The sequence below is a fragment of the Podarcis tiliguerta genome (assembly GCF_965153285.1).
Source record: "Podarcis tiliguerta genome assembly, chromosome: 2".
NCBI classification, from domain to species: Eukaryota; Metazoa; Chordata; class Lepidosauria; order Squamata; family Lacertidae; genus Podarcis; species Podarcis tiliguerta.
The window spans coordinates 85,720,310-85,739,591 of NC_139535.1; the positions used below are offsets into that span (position 1 = coordinate 85,720,310).

General features: G+C 43.8%; 1 protein-coding gene across 1 annotated transcript; it reads right to left on the reverse strand.

Annotated features, from left to right (window-relative positions):
• Window positions 1–113: 113 nt before the first annotated feature.
• Window positions 114–16,108, reverse strand: LOC310671998 (sulfhydryl oxidase 1-like). Its single transcript, XM_083428480.1, has 12 exons — window positions 15,622–16,108; window positions 13,978–14,078; window positions 12,663–12,711; window positions 11,546–11,651; window positions 10,981–11,062; window positions 9,927–10,072; window positions 8,885–9,019; window positions 7,974–8,103; window positions 5,334–5,456; window positions 3,896–4,040; window positions 2,906–3,061; window positions 114–1,521 (listed from the first exon to the last, which is right to left on the reverse strand). The coding sequence occupies exons 1-12, from the start codon at window positions 15,884–15,886 to the stop codon at window positions 1,364–1,366; spliced, it is 1,596 nt and encodes a 531-aa protein (XP_083284606.1). The 5' UTR covers window positions 15,887–16,108; the 3' UTR covers window positions 114–1,363.
• Between the last annotated feature and the right edge of the window lie 3,174 nt (window positions 16,109–19,282).

Sequence of the window (19,282 nt, forward strand, 5' to 3'; positions counted from 1 at the left end):
TGGGAACTGAACAATTCATTGGAGTGTGTGCTGACTGCCCTTGGCAGACAGGGGTCATTGGTTGGCTGTGAATACAAAACCCTTGTTTCAGATTTAAAAGCACATACTGCAGATGTGTTGATGCTCTCTTTAATGAATTCTATTGTCAAGTGCCTTTTCAGTAAGTTATAGAAAAATAGCCATGGAAGAAAAAATGTTTGGTGTGTGGGTCTGTAAAATAATACTTAATTTTTATAGGGCTGGTCGTGATCTTTTCAGAGGGAAAAAAACAAACTAACAGAGCCATGAAAGTGACAGGATGCAACTCATTTAAAAAACAACTTTTCCCCAATTACAGTGTTCTCTGTCCAATGAATATTTCAAAAATACCATTATGCTCCTGCTCCCAAATTGGCCACAATAACATACATACAAAAACCAGGCAGAGGGCCTTCTTGGTAGTGGCACCTACCCTGTAGAATAGCCCCCCATCAGATGCCAAGGAAATAAACAACTGTCTGACTTTTAGAAGACACCTGAAAGCAGCTTTGTTTAAGAAAGGTTTTAATGTTTGATATTTTGTTGTGTTTTTAATATTCTGTTGGGAGCTGCCCAGAGTGGCTAGAGCAACCCAGTCAGATGGGCAGCATACAAATTAAAATATGCTATTACTGTTGTTGTTGTTGTTGTTGTTGTTGTTGTTGTTGTTGTTATATTTTGCCCTCTGATTCTTGGAGCAGGACTATAAAATGTCTCCATATGTGATCAGAATGCTTCCAGCTAACTGCTCCCAATGAGAGACTATAAAATTTAAGAACTCTCTCTAGCCTGTGGTGTCAGCATAATTAAAAGGCTGTTTCCTTGATCACCAGAACCTAATGGATCACAGATGACAGAGATGCCCATCAATTAACATCAGAATATTTTATTCACCACTGGGCAGGTTCATGTGGAAGCAAGTGGACAACTTCTCACTTGACAATTTATACTTTTGTATAGATATGCAAAGGCTAAACACACACACACGCTTACATGTTGTGAAGGTCTGTCCTAGATTGACACAGGGAGGTCACAGCCTGAGGCTACTGAACTGCTTATGCAAATATTGCAGCATGCAGTTTAGTTGCTCACCAGCCACACAAGGTAGCTGCACACAAACTCAAAAGCCTCAGCAGCTCTTGATGAACTTCTGTGAAGGTTTGCTTATTTTTGCTGCCTTGCTCAGGTAAAAGCAGCAGTCTAAAAGTGCAGTAGTCGGTGCCTTCTATCATTTAGGGAATCAAGCAATATGTATCCTGTTTCTTTGGGTGGTTTATGTGTGAGTAAATTTGTTTATGTGTGGTTTTGGTTTGAAGGTAGCATTGAGGTGTTGGTTTGGGAAGCCCTAGGAAATGTTGTCCATTGAGAAATATTTCTTGAGGAAGTTCAAAACAGCTGCCTTTTTCCACATAATTTTCTCATTCACGCTTTCACTGCATGATGGACACAAGTCTTGGGGAGGCCACAGGGTCCTGGGAATTTCGTTGTCCTTGCTTTCAGCACCTATGCAATGTAAAGCAAAAGTGAAGTTCAATATATTACCACCACAAGGCACAAAAGGACATTCTTCTGTAGTCGAAACTGATCGAAACTGAATTGTCTTCCACACCAGCTGCTGTTTGTAAAACTATGTTTGGCATGTCTAAAGTCTGGCCTGGGGGTGTAATCTGCTCCGTCATCAAATCTTGCCCTCTTTGAAAAAAGTTTGGACACCCCTGTACTATGTGGATGAGTGGCATTCTTCAAATGAAAGCGTTTGCTTTCCTTAAAAAAAGGGGGGGGATGGGGAACCTGTGACCCTCCACATGTTGTTGGATTCCACTTCCCATCAGCCCTGGTGTGCACAGACAATAGCCAGGGATGATGCAAGTTCTAGTCCACATCTGATGGACCACAGGTCAGAGACATAGTTTACAAAGTTTGAAGAAATCTGATTTTGAAGAGAGAGAGAATGATGTAAATAGAATGATAGCTGCCAACACTCAGATTTTAACTGTGCAGTTCTGTACAAAACTCTAGTCTAGTCTGGTACAAAACTCTAGACTGTAAAAACAAGGCAAAAATTAAACCTATTAAATTCTGAGAGAAATTTAAGTAAGGTATTCTTGGATAACCCTTCTATCTTAAGAACATATACATAACAAGTTGTTGCAAACATAAAGGACATCAATGATATGCAAAAGTACCTGAATAAATTACAGGAGAGCTAAAGTCTTAAAGGAAAATCCGAAAGAGTTGCTATAAGAGAAGACAGGAAACCAGGAAGAATAGACATGGGCAAAGACTTTTGCTGCAAACATACACATTTTTCAGTCAGATTTTGTAATTGTTTCAAACAGAGAGAGTCAATAATGATTAATTATAAAGATGAATCTGTTATTAAGAACATTTAATATCTTAGAACACATCTTAACTATGGAAAGTTTATGTTTCTATGAAGAGCTGCATTGGTGTAGGTTCATATTTTCAGCAATTCTTTATACGTCTCCTTTCTAGTTTATCTTTCCAAGATCTCAGTTTCTCCAGAGGCTACAGATGCTGACAGCAGCAATAAAACCTGTGACTCGAAGATCTTGCCCTTCTTTTACTTTCTCCCTCCTTTATTCAAGGACATGATTAACTTAGGTCCATTAATTTCAATGGTCTACTCTGAGTAGAATTAACATTGGCTACAACCTCTAGAGACTAATTTTTGTTATTAAATAAGTCCAATATGGAATTACCGTATATTAAAAACAAAGCAACAGAGGCAGATGGAGGCAACTAAAACAGATAAAGAAAGGAGAATGTTCTAAACAGTCACTAAAAAGAAAACCCCAAAGTCTGAGTTCAACAGGTATATCTTCAACTGCTGCTGAAATGAAAACAACAGAGGTGCCTGACATACCTGTAAAGGTTGACCACAGATGCAAAATAGCCTCATCTTGGTCCTTCACTTCGGTGATGAATTCTGCTGGCAAGCTTGCAAAGCGCTTTGCAGCCGGTGAGTAAAAATAGAAGTTTGTCATGAATTCTCTTGCTGCAGGAAAGACTTCTGATGATGCTAAGGGAAGGCAGAACAGAGAGAAAGGGCAAGGATGTCACCATGAGAAGTACAGATCAGTAAGGTGGTGGTGGAGGAAATTAGCTTGACCACACATACAAAACATCTTAGGCCTCACAAGGTGAATTCAGAAACAGGCTCTTTTCTTTCCTCAAGGACAAATACTTTGCAGCCTCCGCAGATAAGAAGAGCAACAAGATGTGTGGCAAGTGCTTTTCCATCTCTACTCTTGAACAGCAATGGTTGATTTCAGCAGTTAAGTACTTCATTTCTGTATCACTTCACTTCTGCATTGTCCACACCACACTGCCAAACACTATTTTTTGTAGCTGAGGGAAGCACAAGGGAAATGACTGCAGAACATTTTCCCTGCCTGCCATTCTGGACAATATTTCTGTTAGGCTGAAGGGAAAAGAGGCAGAGCCATGCACCTGGCCTCCCTTCAGCCATGAGCTTACCTGGAGGGACAACAGGAGCCTGGTGCAGTAGGAGTGCAGCAGCAGAAGCCCATTGGATGCTCCCTCTGCTGTGCCCACACCACGCTGACCTCTCTGCAACCTCCTTCCTCCCCCTCTGGGTAAGCAATAATACGGCTGAGGGGAGGCTATGTGTCTGGCAGATCCCCTTCCCCCCTTGTTGTAATGGCACAGCCCCTTTTCAAGATAAGAAGAGGGCTTTCCTCTTCCCCAATTTTGGTAGAGGGTTGGTGGGCCACTAGGGGTGGCTCTGTGAGTCTGATCTGGTTTGCCACTTTCTGCTGCCATAGCTCAAACAGTACCTGGAGGTTAGCTAAAGCTTCAATATGAATAACCAAACAGAAGGAACTTTGCTTACGGTTTGACCCATCGCTTTTCAGTGCTTCCTGCACTGCCAGCAGGTGGAAGATAATCCGGAGAGAGCATAAATAACTTTCGAACCCGGGTATGTTTCCTTGATATCCCACACAGTCTGGAGTCTCTGGAAAGCTGGCATTCAGACCCTGAAAAGCATGAGGAAGCTCTTTTAATGTAATAGTATAGTGGAGGGTGAGCTTTGTCATTACTCCTCATCTTCCCTCTGTTTTTTTTGTTTTTGTTTGTGTGTGTGTGTGTGTCACTTGGCACATTGTTTTTTTCTTGTTTTTATTGAGTCAAGAAATCTGATACAAAAAAGGAAAATATCCTGAAGAGAACAGAAAGAAGAGGGAAAGAATATGCATATCATTAGCCCTTTCTTCTGCCTTCCAATATATTGTGTCGACTGAGCAGTTCTTGTTGAAGCATCAAAACAAAAAGGAAAGAAATTATAAATGCCACTGTTGATCACTTACGGTAACTTGTGGTTCATGGGCATAATGCTGTGTGTGTGTGTGTGTGTGTGTGTGTGTGTGTGTGTTCTTTAAAGTGAAAAATCTCATAATATTTGTAGCTAAATTGTATCTATATTCCTTATTTTTAATTTACAAGGTGACCTGTGGGAGGGGAAAGGACTATGTACACAACCAAAAGCAACAACTCAATTACAGGAGTAGGTATGAGAAAGTAGCTATTTTCACTGCCTTATTTTGTATTATTGTTCTTTTTCTTGTCATTTCCACATTTTTGCAGCTGTCGAAGACGTGATGGGGCGGGGCACAGAATGCATATCATTCTAATTCAGATAAAATCTCCTAGTTTCTCTATTTCTCTCATTCATCAAATTTTGTGTGTAATTATTTTAGCCTCTGCAATTTCCCACACATCCCACAGGATATAATTTCCATCCTTTATATTTTGACACCACAACAATTTTCTCTGGTTTTTATTTTTGTTTGTGTCTATAAGTAAGATGAATAAAAAAATTAAGAAGATTGAACAGCTCTTCACATTCTCAACTAGAATAAGCTAAGTCTATGAAGATATTCTTTGGGTACAATCTATGTTTCTCTCAGTCCAGGCAGTGATGGTCTCAGTGATGGTCAGGACCTGACACACATGAACGTGAAGCCAATGTGGTGGCTTCAACTACAACTCCCATCATCCCTAACGATTGACTATGCTGGCTGAGATGGGAGATGTGTCCAAAACAGGCTTCTGCTGCCATTGAACATTCCCCATAGAACCCCTGTACCTTGCAGAGGACATTCCACAGCAAAGATATAGAAGTTTCTTGGCACATGGTGGTGTGGGGAAAGTTCTCTGAAGATAAACATTTAAAAGCTACTCAGTTAGAAATTCTGGAAAATGGGGATTGGGGGAAGAGATGCCATAGACATAACTTGGCTGGAAAGAATCTCCTTATTTAGTTCATGTACCTCTTTTGCAGCCTTTAGAGCTTCTATCCATTCATCCCGCGAAATATTTATCAACAAGTTGGACTCCTGCCACACTTCCAGTTTGTGAAGGTAGTTGTGGACCGCAGAGCGCTCAGGAAAATACTGAAACAAAGCAATAGGAAACAAAATTAACAAGAGGAGCCCAGTAAACTTCTACCTGTGATGGAACTGAATGAAAAGTGGTGTTGTAGCTCTGTAGACTATTCGCTGGGCTATGTACATACTGCAGGGTTATGTAAAAACAAAATACTGGGTTGTACACCACCAAGTCATCCCCAAAGAGCAAGGATGTCAACCTGCATAATTTGACTTCCTCTCTTTGCCCCCTGCCCCTACAATGTGCTCTCGGGGTTCTACCAACCCACTTGGGCAGACTGGGGAGGGGCATGAGAGAGCAAATTGGAAGTTCCAGTGCATTTGCACTCAAGGGAGAATTTGGCTGGACACAGAGTTCAGGTACTTGAGAATCTTAGTTTTTCTTTCTTTCCAAGCCCCAAACTTCCTTTGTACCCAGGTAGGTGTATGTACTAGGAGCTCAAAGGCACAATTTAACTTTAAACGAATGTCAGCTTGACACACTGTATAAACCAGGAATCCTGTTCCTGCTACAAAGGAGCCAAGGTTAAGCAATCAGCCGTCTTGAGCTGCTATTATCAGACAGCTGATTAAGTCCTTGGATTTAACTATTCCACCAATGCCACCTTTTGGAATCTACCTTCCAGGTAGAAAGACAAGGCACTGGTACCTGAGGTAACCCAGGATGATACAGTGGTCCGTGGTGCTGAAAGTGTCATGCCCCCACCATTATTTATTAAATAAATAAATGTTGCTGGGGATTGAACCTGGTGCCTTTTGCATGCAAAGCAGATGCTCTAGCACTAAGCTATGGCCCTTCCTCACTCCTGTTAAGACTCTCCTGGCACCAAAAGTTGGATATCTCCAACACGAGGTCCAAGAGCACCTCTGTCTGCTCAGGCAAAGCAAGGTAGACAATACAACCAGAGATTCAGTCCTCTCTTCCATGCTTTACCCAAAGACTGGGTTCATACATTGCAAGGAGTTATTCTCTCCAACCCTGTTGGTTTTTTTTTTTTAATCAGGCACCTTGCCATGCAACCCACACACCAGAAGCATAGCATCAACCATATGTTTAATTCATCACATTAAGCAAAGAAGAATTACGTTAGAGCAGTAGGGACCCTTTCTTTCCCTCCAGGTGTCTCTGGCTCCTGCTTCTTGCAAGTGAGCAGCTGCAGTAATTCAGGCAGTTGCTCAGTAGCTTGGATGCTCAAAGCCTCTAAGTAGATCAATCAATCAATCTGAAACATGGCTTGCCATCACAGCATGAGGATACAATATAGAATGTTAAAACCACTCCAGTGTCACGATGCAACTTTCTCTTCAATAGTTCAGCAGACAGACACCTCCACCTGAGCTATTCTTCCTCTGTTGTCTCTCCTTCTCTCTGCAGGTTAATTTGCTCAGATTTGCAAGCTCAGCATGCTCAAGATGGATTAGGAGCTCACGGAGCCTTCTCTGAAGAGGAGCAATCCATTTCTTAGCCTAGTGATTTTTTTTTCAGGCAACTCAGTCAATAGCTCTGTGATCTCAGCCCACAACCAGGAACAGGCTCACAATCCCTTCTAAAGTTCCCAACAACTCTTCCCTTTAACCAAACCACGTTGTTTCAGAGGAGGTAGTTTAAGGCCTTCCCTCTAGAATGCTGACTCACATTTCAAACAGTCTAAGCAGCATACCAAGCAGGAAACTGTTCTCTAGTCTAGCCCAAACTCCCATAGTTCTTTTGTATTCTCTTCCTAGTATTAATTTTTTTTGGGGGGGGGAACCCCACTGCTAGATTGTATGCAGGAACCATTCTACTATTTACACTATGTCTTCCTTCAAAGCCTTACGTTGGTGTCCAACTTCAGGTACAAACTGTCAAAAATGGATTTTTTTTCCAAGTAGGAAGCTCTGAGTCTGAGATGGAACTCTGATAGATTTATGACGTTTATATTCTGCATGTGGTTGCTGACAGGCAGACAGAGAGAGAGAGAGAGAGAGAGAGAGAGAGAGAGAGAGAGAGAGAAGGGAAGAAAGAGGGAAAGGTAACTGGAGAAACAACAGGTTGACCAGGGGATGGGCTGAGTGGGACAACAGATGGAGAGGAAACGGGGAAACTGGCTTGTTTTAATTGTGTGCAGAGCAACCCTAGGAAAAGTTTGCTTGCTGATACCGTCCACTGCAGAGTGTCAAACATAAGAGCCACTTCCCCTCTCAAACAAATCTGCCTTTAGCTAAGGCTAGGCCAAAATTATGCAGGAATGCAAAAGAACAATCTTACACAGTTAAGTTTTAAACTTGACCATGTCTAAAAGCCACCACCAGCCTACTTCAGAAACTGTTTTCCTCCTCAAAACATAGCTTAAAAATAAAATAAAATGTGACAAGCATAGTTTTTATTTACTGCCCCAAAGGACCAAGTAATTGCTCACAGAGAACTTTTGAAAATGAGAGAGCCCAAAAGAAAATTAAAATATCTCGCAAAACGTTCAAAAACGGAGTCGCTACTATACCAACAACAGAGAAGCCTGGATATACCGTATGTAGAAAACTTACCTTGGCCAGTATATGCACATACTGCTTCAATGCAGAGAGCCTCTCTTCAGTGAAGTTGGCTAAACTTACTTCAATTCTGTGCAGGCTGCAAAGCACAGCATACTCCAGGTCAGCCATGCACAGCTGTGTCCTGTGACAGATAAGAGGGTGGAAAGATAACCTCATCACTGAAGCAGCCATATCATCTATATCACAAGAGGGCAGACTTCAGGGGTCATCTGTGTTTTTACCAGAGATGAACCAATTGGAGCCTAGTGCAAAAGACACCCTAAGGAATTTTTAGGCCTGGAATTTGGTTTTTTGAGCACCAGAGCCAGAGGCGTACCTAGGGGTTGACTAGGTTGGCCCCTGCTAAGGGCACAGGCCTAGGGAGATGCAAAAATTGCACCTCTCCACTCTGTCTTGGCTCCTTTGGCAAGGTCGCAAGTGACAGGGGATGGGGCGCCAAGGGCACAAGGGAGCCTAGGTATGCCTCTGACCAGAGAAGAATGGAGTTAACAGCCCTTCCACAGAACAATCCATTCCTAGTTTCCTTAAGCTTTTTTTCTATTTCCATAGCATCATTTATGGTAAAGAGAACATTTTGGTTTTGCTGCTGGGAGTCAGAGGTCCTTGCCCATCTATTGGAAGTTACCTAGAAATCTATTCCACTCCTGATCTACCCTGCAGGAATCAGGAACTGGTTCAGAACCAAATCAGGGCCCACTTTGGCACCACCTGGACCACAACTCAGGTTGCTGCTCAGGGACTAACAGGGTCATCTTCAGTAGAAGGCCGCCTTCCCTTCTGCTCCCAAAGCTGTGCCTAATCAGCTACTGAATGTTCACCAAGTGTCAAGGATGACCAGTGTTACATAAATGCAGTGAGAACAGAAGAAAGTGGAGGCTACTAAAATGGCTCTTGCTTCTTACCTGTCTGCTACCTCCCAGGAGTCAGGGGTAGCCTTTGTTTCTGCTATTGGTGGCTTAGAAGTTTCAATGATTTCTCTCTGGACCCCAGGTAGTGTCCGCAGGAAGTCTGTATAGAAGGATCTTGAATTGTTTGCCCTGTGATGGAAGTAAAATATGAGAGGAGACTCTGCTCTAAGACGGTGGGCAATTCTGACCTTCTGATGCAGGAGGTCTCGCTTTGCTACAACGCCATGGGCCATGCTGGCTGAGGCTGATGGGGGTTGGACTCCAGTCGCAACTGCAAGTCACCATGTGGGCCATCCTTGTCCTAACCCATTTCATGCAGCCCCTTCAGTTCAGCTGTCATAAAACCTGTTCAACCCCCATTTTAGGTACGCAAGAGAGAAACAGTGCAGGGCACTCCATTGTGTAGCATCAACATGCACCTATGCACACAGTTGCACTGCCAAAAAAGATTTTGTGTTAAAGAAGTCCAAATCTGCTCCCAGAATGAGATATACCACCCATTATCTAAAAACTGAATTGCTGAATTGTGCAGAATTATAGGGCTAGAGCAGATCCTGTCAGGTTGCAATTTGACATGCAATTCAGCATATGCAGTATGATATGGACCATGTATTTCCCCCGCAAAAATTCCTGATGCACATCATTGATTTTAGTGGCTGAACTTTAGTGGCCACTGAATTCCTTCAGATGATGGAATTTAGGATCTTTTAGTTTAGAACTCAAGACACACAGGCCCCTTCTGCACTATGCATTTAAAACAGTATTATACCATTTAAAACTGCCATGGCTTCCCCTCGAAAGAATCCTGGGAGCTGTAGTTTGTGAATGGTGCAGAGAGTCATTGGAGACCCCTATTCCCTTCACAAATCAACAATTCCCAGAGTTCGCAGGCTGTGTAATAGGAAGACATAAGTAATTGCTCAATGGGGGTTTGAAGGAATGTAGCTTATAAATCATATTCACAAGCACCATGAACACTGTTATGCAAAAGCAGCTCATATATGTATGTTGGTTATGGATACCAGCAGCAACTCACAGGGGGATGGGTGTGCAAGGGCCTTTGCTTGAATACAGGAAGCCAGAAGGGAAGGTGGTGACCTTGCATCTAGTCACTAGCTCCGCATTGCTCTTCAAGACTCTCCTCACGACAATGTTTTCATACTGGGCCATGTCCAATATGACCTAAGATCAGAAGTGCACATTGCATTACGAATGGAGTTGCTCTTTTAGATTCACAAGCAAACCATCTACCTTTCCTCCTCTTAATGCTTGTCTACCAAGTGATCAGATCATCTCTGCTGCATCTCAACAGAGTTTTAGTACCTACTCCCTTGAAGATGGTGCCGCTCTGGGTAACACGCATGCCTCAGATGGTTCCTTTATAAACAGCTGAGGGTGTGGAAGGGCAGAAACAGCAGAAGACAGTGTCTATGCCCTTTTCTCCCAGAGAAAGCCCAAGATGGACCAGTTAACCTTTCCTCAGACAGAACTATAAAAAGTATTAACTGCTTACACTGTGTAGAAGTTTAGGCAAGAACTTTACTCTACAGCTACCCAAGTGGCCTTTGTAAAGTAAATCTGCAAGTTTCTTAACTTCTCATTGAAACTGAAGGCATTTTAATCCTACAACAATCCTACAATTAATGTGAGTAAAAGTTACTTGTCTCTAGCTGGTGACTTATTTACAGAGTTATGCAACATGCAAATCTAACATATTTACAAGCCTAGTATCAGGCTTGTATCCGGGGTACACAGACTTCAGACATAAGGGGGTTTACTTTGTTTTTCACCAAACCCTTGAGATCCACCAACTGGAGTTAAATTTCTGGACTCATAATTCTTTTATTTTGAGGATCAGAACTTAAAAAACCTTATGGTCATAATTCCATAATTCATTCCCAGTTGCCCTAATCTTTCTTCATCCAGCAGTATAATTTGGGGTCATCTTGTTGCTGATATTGTTAAACTGCCCATAATCCAAAATCCAAACACTTTGCCATAATCCAAAAACTTTGCTGATCTACTGTGAATCACACAGATCTAGATCTGCTCTGTCCAACCCTGTTTTTAATCAACCAATTAAAAATCACCTCTCTGCCCAAAAAGGAGTCCTCGCCCTCGAATATCAGGGCCACGTTCCTTCCCTGAATGGATTCAACAAATTCTGTTGTACTGTAAAAAGCAAAGAGAATAGCATGTTAAACAAAATTTGGACAAAGGCCCACATCAACATTCTTTTCATGCAAATACTGGTCCAATAGCTCAACAGTTATTCCTGGGCATAAATCATGCACTGATCCCTTGACGTAACTGGATTTGGCATATTGACATGTGACACTGTGGGAGATTAGAAAATTAAAATGTCTTTTTAAAATTTATATATAAAGGCATTTATATACTGCCAACCTGTGTAAAATATCAAGGCAATATACCAAATATTCAATAAAACATAACACATCACCAATGATTGGCTAATCAAGAAATGTAAACAACTGTCTGCATAAAAGATCTGCCAAGCCTGAAAGTCAATAGTAAATATTCTTGCCCAATTTCTGCTGGAAGAGTATTCCATGGCATGGGACTGATGACACTAAATACCTGACTTCTTAACATATTTTGTGAAGAAATTGATTGAAAAATCCCAAAAATATTTACCTGAGCGGAGCCAACAGTGGGGCGTCAGGGGACCACCAACTAGTTAGATGACTCTCTGCAAAGGTGATTATGGCTTCCCTTAGGCTCTGAGGGTCATCCTTAATTTCTATGAGGGGAGGAAAAGGCTGATCATAACTCTGAGGACAGTCATTGTGCATTCTCCAACCCAAACACCACTCGCAAACAGATGCCACGTGCCAGCAAAGGCTGCTTGCAAGCCAGATCCAATTTCTAACACATTTTGAATATGAGCTTCCCTTTGGCCTTTAAACTTTATTTATAAATATTTATATCCTAATCTTCATCTCTAAATCTCAGGGCAAGGAACGTTTTTTAAACAAACCCATTAAACAATAAAATCACTATTCACACCAAGTAAAAAAACAAACCCTGAACGGCAGCATCTTTAAAAATCCCAAACTGAACACTAAGAATTTCCAAAAGCTTGAGTACACAGCCATGTTTTAAGGTTGCTTTGGAACAGAAACTCTGAGAAAAATAGTGCTGGTTTTTTTTTTTTTGGTTTTTTTTTAAACCCATCCCTAAAATATAGTCTGGAAATCACTCTGACCTTACCTTCTTTATGGGTATTGGGTTGTAGGCTGTGTGTGCCTATTTTGTTTCTAAAACACTTATCAGGAAGTCAAGTTCATCTTGCCTTCAGGACCAGAACGTATATTCCTGTGACTCATCTTAACATATATAAATATTTGTGCAGTGTGCATGAATTTCCAATTTGCTAATATCTTCCCATACAGGAGTGTGAACTCCAAGCTGCTGATTGTCAGAAGAGTGGCAGGCTATTCTTTTAATTGCTCACTAAATGTGAAACATCACAAAAAGAGAAAAAGTGGGTAAGGCCAGAGAGATTGTGTCTGTCCTAGCCATTTGCACTGATAACCACCCTCCATCTTGGACAACCATGGCTCTGTAAGGCTTCCATATGATCATGTGTTTCATCTGGGTGGAGAATGGGGAGGACGGAGCAAGGAGCTCAGTTCTCCCTCCAGCTAGTCGCAGCCTAGCTAATTAACCTCTGACCCTCATCTCAGCAGTGAGAGCTCTAGATTCAAATAAATAATTATGTGAGGTTTAGAATCAATTTCAGGACACATACCTTCAAGCTTTATGCCATCGCCAGCATATGTAGAGAATGGCTTTAAAAACTGGAAGGAAACAAACCAGCGAGTTAGGTTTTGCTTTGGGCATCATATGTTCAAGTCTGCTACAGTACGTAGGGTAGGCACCATACTGCCTAAGCACAAGGTTGCAAGTTGGGGATCTGTTTAGAAGTTCTGGCAAGGAGGATGAAGTCCTTTTTGGACATTTTGGTGCTCCTGGATTCTTCTGGTGGTGACTAACTGGATTGCTCTGGCAGCCTCATCTTCCTCTCTTCTTTTCTTATATTGCTTTCTATTTGTTATTGCTGCATATTGCAATATGTACATAGCAGTTGTGAATGTTGCACATCCATAAGGAATGTACAGGGCCAGGGTCAGGGAATGGTAGTGTCAAGGACCCTAGGAACCTAAGAAGAGCAGCGACACCACTTCCTCCTTGATCGTCTGCGCCCTGCTCTCTCTTCCATATGGAAAGCATAGGGACAGTGGGACCCAGTGCTACTGCTGCCAGTAAATAAGTTAGACCTCTGGTCTTCGGAGTGCAGCAGAAGGTTATCTACAATAAATGAATGACCCAGAAAGGTGTGGATGTATAAATGAATACATTTGCATTTTGCAAAATGTTATGGGAAAACAAGAAAATCAATCAAAAGGCATCCTCACAGTGTTGGCATAACTTCACCATAGGCTGAAACAGAGCTAACATGAAAATCACAAAGTGATTAACTTTTGTTACAATTTAAGACTATTATAAGGATTTCAACAGCTTTTGAAGGAAATACAGAGATATGAAAAAGGAGAAAGCCAGTGTAGGAACACTGGAATTGTAATTATGGTGTTGTATTCTACATTTGTGGGACGCGGGTGGCGCTGTGGGTTAAACCACAGAGCCTAGGACTTGCCAATCAGAAGGTCAACAGTTCAAATCCCCACGATGGGGTGAGCTCCCATTGCTCGATCCCTGCTCCTGCCAACCTAGCAGTTTGAAAGCACATCAAAGTGCAAGTAAATAAATAGGTACAGCTCCGGCGGGAAGGTAAACAGCATTTCCGTGTGCTGCTCTGGTTCGCCAGAAGCGGCTTAGTCATGCTGGCCACATGACCCGGAAGCTGTACGCTGGCTCCCTTGGCCAATAAAGCGAGATGAGTCCCACAACCCCAGAGTTGGCCACAACTGGACCTAATGATCAGGAGTCCCTTTAACTTTATACTACACTTGAAAAAGAAGAACGCCTGCCCCCCCCTCAAAACAAAACAAAAATCAGGTAGATCTCATCAAACTACGCCCTCCAAATTTTCACATTACCATTACCTTCACAGTTGGGTATGCGGTGACTTCAAAGTCTGAACACATTTTCTCATTGCACATCTTGCCACAATCTATCACACCCAGCTTCAAAGTAGGTCTCCAGTCTGAAAAGGCAGATAAAGCCATATGGGATGGGGAAAAGATTTAATAGGGGATGGCTGTTTAATCTATCATAGAACGCAAAGTTAACAGCACTCAATGAACGCATCAGCTTTTAAACATAGCACACACAAACACCACAGTCAAAGAAAGGAGATTGGAAAGAGTGAGTGTTCCAAAGAACAAGGGGATGAAAGGGCCAGAGGGTGGAATGTGAAAGAGAAAGAACATAGAAACATAAGAATCTGCCTTCTACTCAGTCAGACCATTGGGCCACCTAGCTCAGTATCACCTACTCAGACTGGTAGCAGCTGTCCAGGATTTCAGACTGGGGTCTCTCCCTTGATACCTGGAGTTTCTGGGGATTGAACTAGACCCTTCTGCATGCCAAGGCCTCAGCTGCTGAGCTACAGTTCTTTCCCTAAAAAAGAAGGCCTTGGAGACAGGACGAGTAAAGAAGGGGTGCATGCACCTGCAGAGATGAAGGTTGACATCTACATCAAGGGTGCTGCCAATTTGAATTAAAAATGGGGGGGGGATAAGCCCCACTCAGCGTATCAAACCTAAGACATGGTGCACACATACCATTTGAATGACCATCAACTTGGGGGTGTGGCACCCTCAAATATTTTATATGGGGTGGCAAAGACCCCTCGGCCCCTAGGAGTTGTCTCCAATGCCTTACAAGGTGATGTACAGTGCAAAATAAGAGGCATTAGCTGGGGTAAAGGGACCCCTGACCATTAGGTCCAGTCGTGGCCGACTCTGGGGTTGCGGCGCTCATCTCACTTTATTGGCCGAGGGAGCCGGCGTACAGCTTCCGGGTCATGTGGCCAGCATGACTAAGCCGCTTCTGGCGAACCAGAGCAGTGCATGGAAACGCCGTTGACCTTCCCACCAGAGCGGTACCTATTTATCTACTTGCACTTTGACGTGCTTTCGAACTGCTAGGTTGGCAGGAGCAGGGACCGAGCAACGGGAGCCGACCTTCTGATCAGCAAGTCTTAGGCTCTGTGGTTTAACCCACAGCACCACCCATTACCTGGGGTATCTAACCTTTTTTGCCTCAAGGGCCACACCGACCCATGTTCTATGGGGCAGGGGGTTGTCAAAGTGGGCATGGCCACTGTCTGCTGGCATTCAGAGACCACCTACTCAAATGGAAGAAGCAAGAGATAGGGTGGTTCAAGCGGGAAATACCATGGGAGCGCCACGGAGCTTAAACTCAAGGCAGAGAGCTGGCTGGTGCCTCGAGGGTTGAGCAGAGAAGGGGGAATGCACGGGCTCCTGTCCCTTAAGATGCAGCAGTAGCCGCTCTCTCTGAGCATGACATGGGCTTTCTCTAAATAAGTTGGAGGGGCAGCCTCGACACCCTGATAATTCTGCCTTGAACAGCGCGCAATGCGACTGTTCAAGGGAAAGAAAATATCTGAGCATGCACAGAGGGTCCTTCCGTCACATTCACCAGCCACCAACGCCAAATCTGACGGCGGAGGGGTGTGTGAGAGACAGGTATCCCGGCAGCACAATTAGCCCGGCTTGTCCTACCCTTTATATCCTGGGCGAGCGCTCGCCACGTGGGGGCGAAGGCGGCGGAGGCGGCAGACCAGCGCGCGTAAAACTGGACAACCCAGGCGCTGCGAGAAAAGAAGAGGCTTTGCAGCGTGTCCGGCTGCAGCTCCACCACGGGGTCGTGGGGTCCGTAGTGAGAGACGCCGCAGGCCTGCGACGGCGGGGAGAAGAGGCAGGCGGCGGCCAGGAGGACCAGGCAAGCGGGCAGCCCTGGCCCGACTCGGGGGAGACGCCTCGGCATGACGAGCAGCAAGATCTGGGTCGTTGGGAGGGAGAGAGGCGCGCACACTGCTGGGTGTGCAGCGGGGGAGAGCGAGGTGCTTTTAATGGAATCCACCAGGCCCGCCCCCAGACCCCTCCCCCATCATGCCCACCCTCCAGACTTTGGAGGGCGCACGATGGACTCCAGCCAGTCCCGGAATTGGAGGTCTTCTGTGCCAGTGTCCCCGACGTTGTTTGCCCAGGGCGTCGAAAGCAAACTCGGCGCGACGCCGCTTCCCGCTCAAAGGGAGGGAGAGGAGGAGAAACTAAGTAAAGTTGTTCTATTACCTTATTGGAGACAAAGGGCAAGAAGCATGGACGTAGCTGGGGGGGGCAGGGAGGGACAGCTGCTCCCCCCTCAATAAAAATACATAGCAAACTGAGGTTCTGCCCCTCTAATAAAAGGCTTCCCCCCCCCCCCAACAAAAATCCTGGCTATGCCCATGGCAAGAAGTATGCAATTCTGTTGGCCTAAGCAACACAAGAGACACAGGTGCATGCTGTTCAACAGTCAGGACATTGCAATAAACAGAATGTGCAACCTAATGAAGGCGCTCCCAGGATACAGCATGTAAAGAGAGAAGAAAAATGCCCAGGATATGGACAGGATATGGACAGCGTGTGGCAAGCTGTGCATTTGTATCAACCCTAACCTTTGAACAGAGTACTATAATACATTCATTACCCACTACCAACCATTGATGATGTGACCTATTCTGAACCAATGTTCTGTCATGGTTTCCCATAAAAAAGAATGGATTCTGGCACATGCAACTTGACACAGAGTCAAGGTATCTGACCGCTTTTGCAACTCCTGTTGGCAGATAACGTTGGCTTCAGTCGAGCCCCTGAAGTATTTCAGCACTGATTGAATCAGGAGCTAGAGATCAGGACAGAGAGAGTTAGGAGTTAAAGAAAGCTTGTTGGATTACAGTGGTACCTCGGGTTAAGAACTTAATTCGTTCTGGAGGTCTGTTCTTAACCTGAAACTGTTCTTAACCTGAGGTACCACTTTAGCTAATGGGGCCTCCTGCTGCCACCATGCTGCCAGAGCACGATTTCTATTCTCATCCTGAAGCAAAGTTCTTAACCCGAAGTACTATTTCTGCGTTAGCGGAGTCTGTAACCTGAAGCGTCTGTAACCTGAAGCGTCTGTAACCCAAGGCACTACTGTAAAGTTCTTTGTTTTACTATACACCTGCCCAATCCTTAATGAACACCACCACAAGAAACATTGCCCACTTGTTGATTCCCATAAGCATTCAGATGAATACTGCCTCCAACACTAGGTACAACATAGCTATCATGGCAAGCAACCACTGATCGCCTTGTCTACTACGCTGACTCTTATTCCTCCCCATAGGGATCGGCCTCATATTGTAATATTTCAAATTCATGAGAACTTTCATCTTCTGAAGGATCTGGGGGTTGGGTTAAATCAGCATCCCTCTGAATCTGAAACCTCTCTCACACACAAAGCCTTCCTTTTTCTTCCAGATCTGTGACTGGTGTGGAAACAGAGCAACTGAGCATCTGAACTGCAGCAGAGCAACTTAACATCTTGGGAGATTGTATGGCCTCACTGGGGACCTCAGTGGGGCAGCTTTGGGGCTGTCCTGCTGTATGCCTGCTTGTGGTGCTGACAAGGGAGAGTTGCTCCACCAGCCTGCATGTTGCTTTTATCTTATCAGATTCCCATTACAAATGATGGCTTAAAACAATACAGTGGTACCTCGGGTTACATACGCTTCAGGTTACAGACTCCGCTAACCCAGAAATAATACCTCGGGTTAAGAATTTTGCTTCAGGATGAGAACAGAAATCGTGCTCCAGTGGCACGGTGGCAGCAAGAGGCCCCATTAGCTAAAGTGGTGCTTCAGGTTAACAACAGTTTCAGGTTAAGAACGGACCTCTGGAACGAATTAAGTACTTAACCCGAGGTACCACTGTATAGTAATTCCTATTCCTCCAATCTTGCTTAATAAAAACTTTATAAGCAGAGCATTAAATGTTATGCCTAATAATCACTTATCATAATTTAAAACAGAATGGGATACTAATAAAACACATGTGCAATGTATTTTCCTGAAACTGGACAGGAAGTTGAAATTACATTTATTTCTGGGAAATCATGGGTGCTTGATCTTTGTCACCAATGGGCAAGGTGCAGCAGACCAGGGTAAACCACGTTATGTGGGTGGCACAAGGCAGAAGTTAGGTCAGAAGAGGAAGGATCAATCCAGAACTGAAGTCCAACCAACAGATACAGGAATGGAAAGCTCCTGTTGTTCAAACAAGACTTCACTGGAAGAGGAAGCCCTCTGAAAGTCCTTTCTGTCCCAGAGAATCCGATAGCCAGCCTAGATGGACAGAGCCAAGTCACATCCTAAGGCTACTGAACTGCTTGTGCAAATATTGCAACATGCAATTTAGTTGCTCAAAAGGTACACAGGGTAGCTGCACACAAACTCAAAAGCCTTCCAGTTCAAGCCCCAGCAGCTCTTGACAATCTTTCGTAAAGATTTGCTCATTTGTGCCGCCTTGTTTGTTGTTTACTGTTTCACTGGATAACATGGATGAGGAGGTCACAGTTATACACCTGATTGGCAGCAGCAAAAGAGCACACCGTGTCTTAGCTGAAATGTCAGCAGCAATTCCAGTCCTTTAAAAAATGGTTTGTTCATTCTTATCTTTCATACCAATGAATTTTAATTTTGCTGTAAATGAAGATCCTGCACTATTGTCTCAAAGTTCACTAGAGTTACAAGTAAGCAAGAGATTCATCATCATCAAACCTTTTACTGGCATAACATACAAACATAAAAAAAAAAAAAAATCAATACAGAATGACCACTTCCCCAGTGGCACAAAACATTTGCTGAAAGAAAGGAGGCAGAGCAGTCTATCGTCACATCTCTTGGTCTCCAGGGAGATCAGACGTCTGCAGTGTATTTCGACGACAAAAAACCAAATAGAGATATTTAGCTACTAACTTGGTGAGCTCCTGATCATTCCCCAGTAATAGAAAATTTATGACCTCCAACTCTGGTTTCCATTTGGAGATACAGAGTTGATCTAGGAATTGCTGACGGAGATCAGCATATAGTTTACAATTAGGAACCATATGTGCCCAGGTGGTCTTCACATGGGCAAGTTCTTTCTCCTTCCACCCTGCCTGAGAACCTTCCCCAAAGGAGGTTTGATGGATTTGAATGAAACCTGGCCAGTGAAAATGCCCTTCTTTCTTGAGGGTTAAGCAGAAATTCAAGGTAATTGTGGCTAGTTTCATGTGCCCAAGAAAGTTGAAAATAAAGAGGGGAACATGTTTTCTCTGCTGCTACAGTTAGTTCTTGGCGTTCAATATCCCACAACCTAG

Excerpts from the sequence above, each read along its gene's own strand:
- LOC310671998 (XM_083428480.1), bottom strand. The coding sequence starts at position 15,886 with ATGCCGAGGCGTCTCCCCCGAGTCGGGCCAGGGCTGCCCGCTTGCCTG. Across the intron at positions 9,020-9,926 it reads CCTTGCACACCCATCCCCCT|GGCAAACAATTCAAGATCCT; the intron begins GTGAGTTGCTGC and ends CTTCCATCACAG. Across the intron at positions 4,041-5,333 it reads CTCTAAAGGCTGCAAAAGAG|GGTCTGAATGCCAGCTTTCC; the intron begins GTACATGAACTA and ends CATGCTTTTCAG.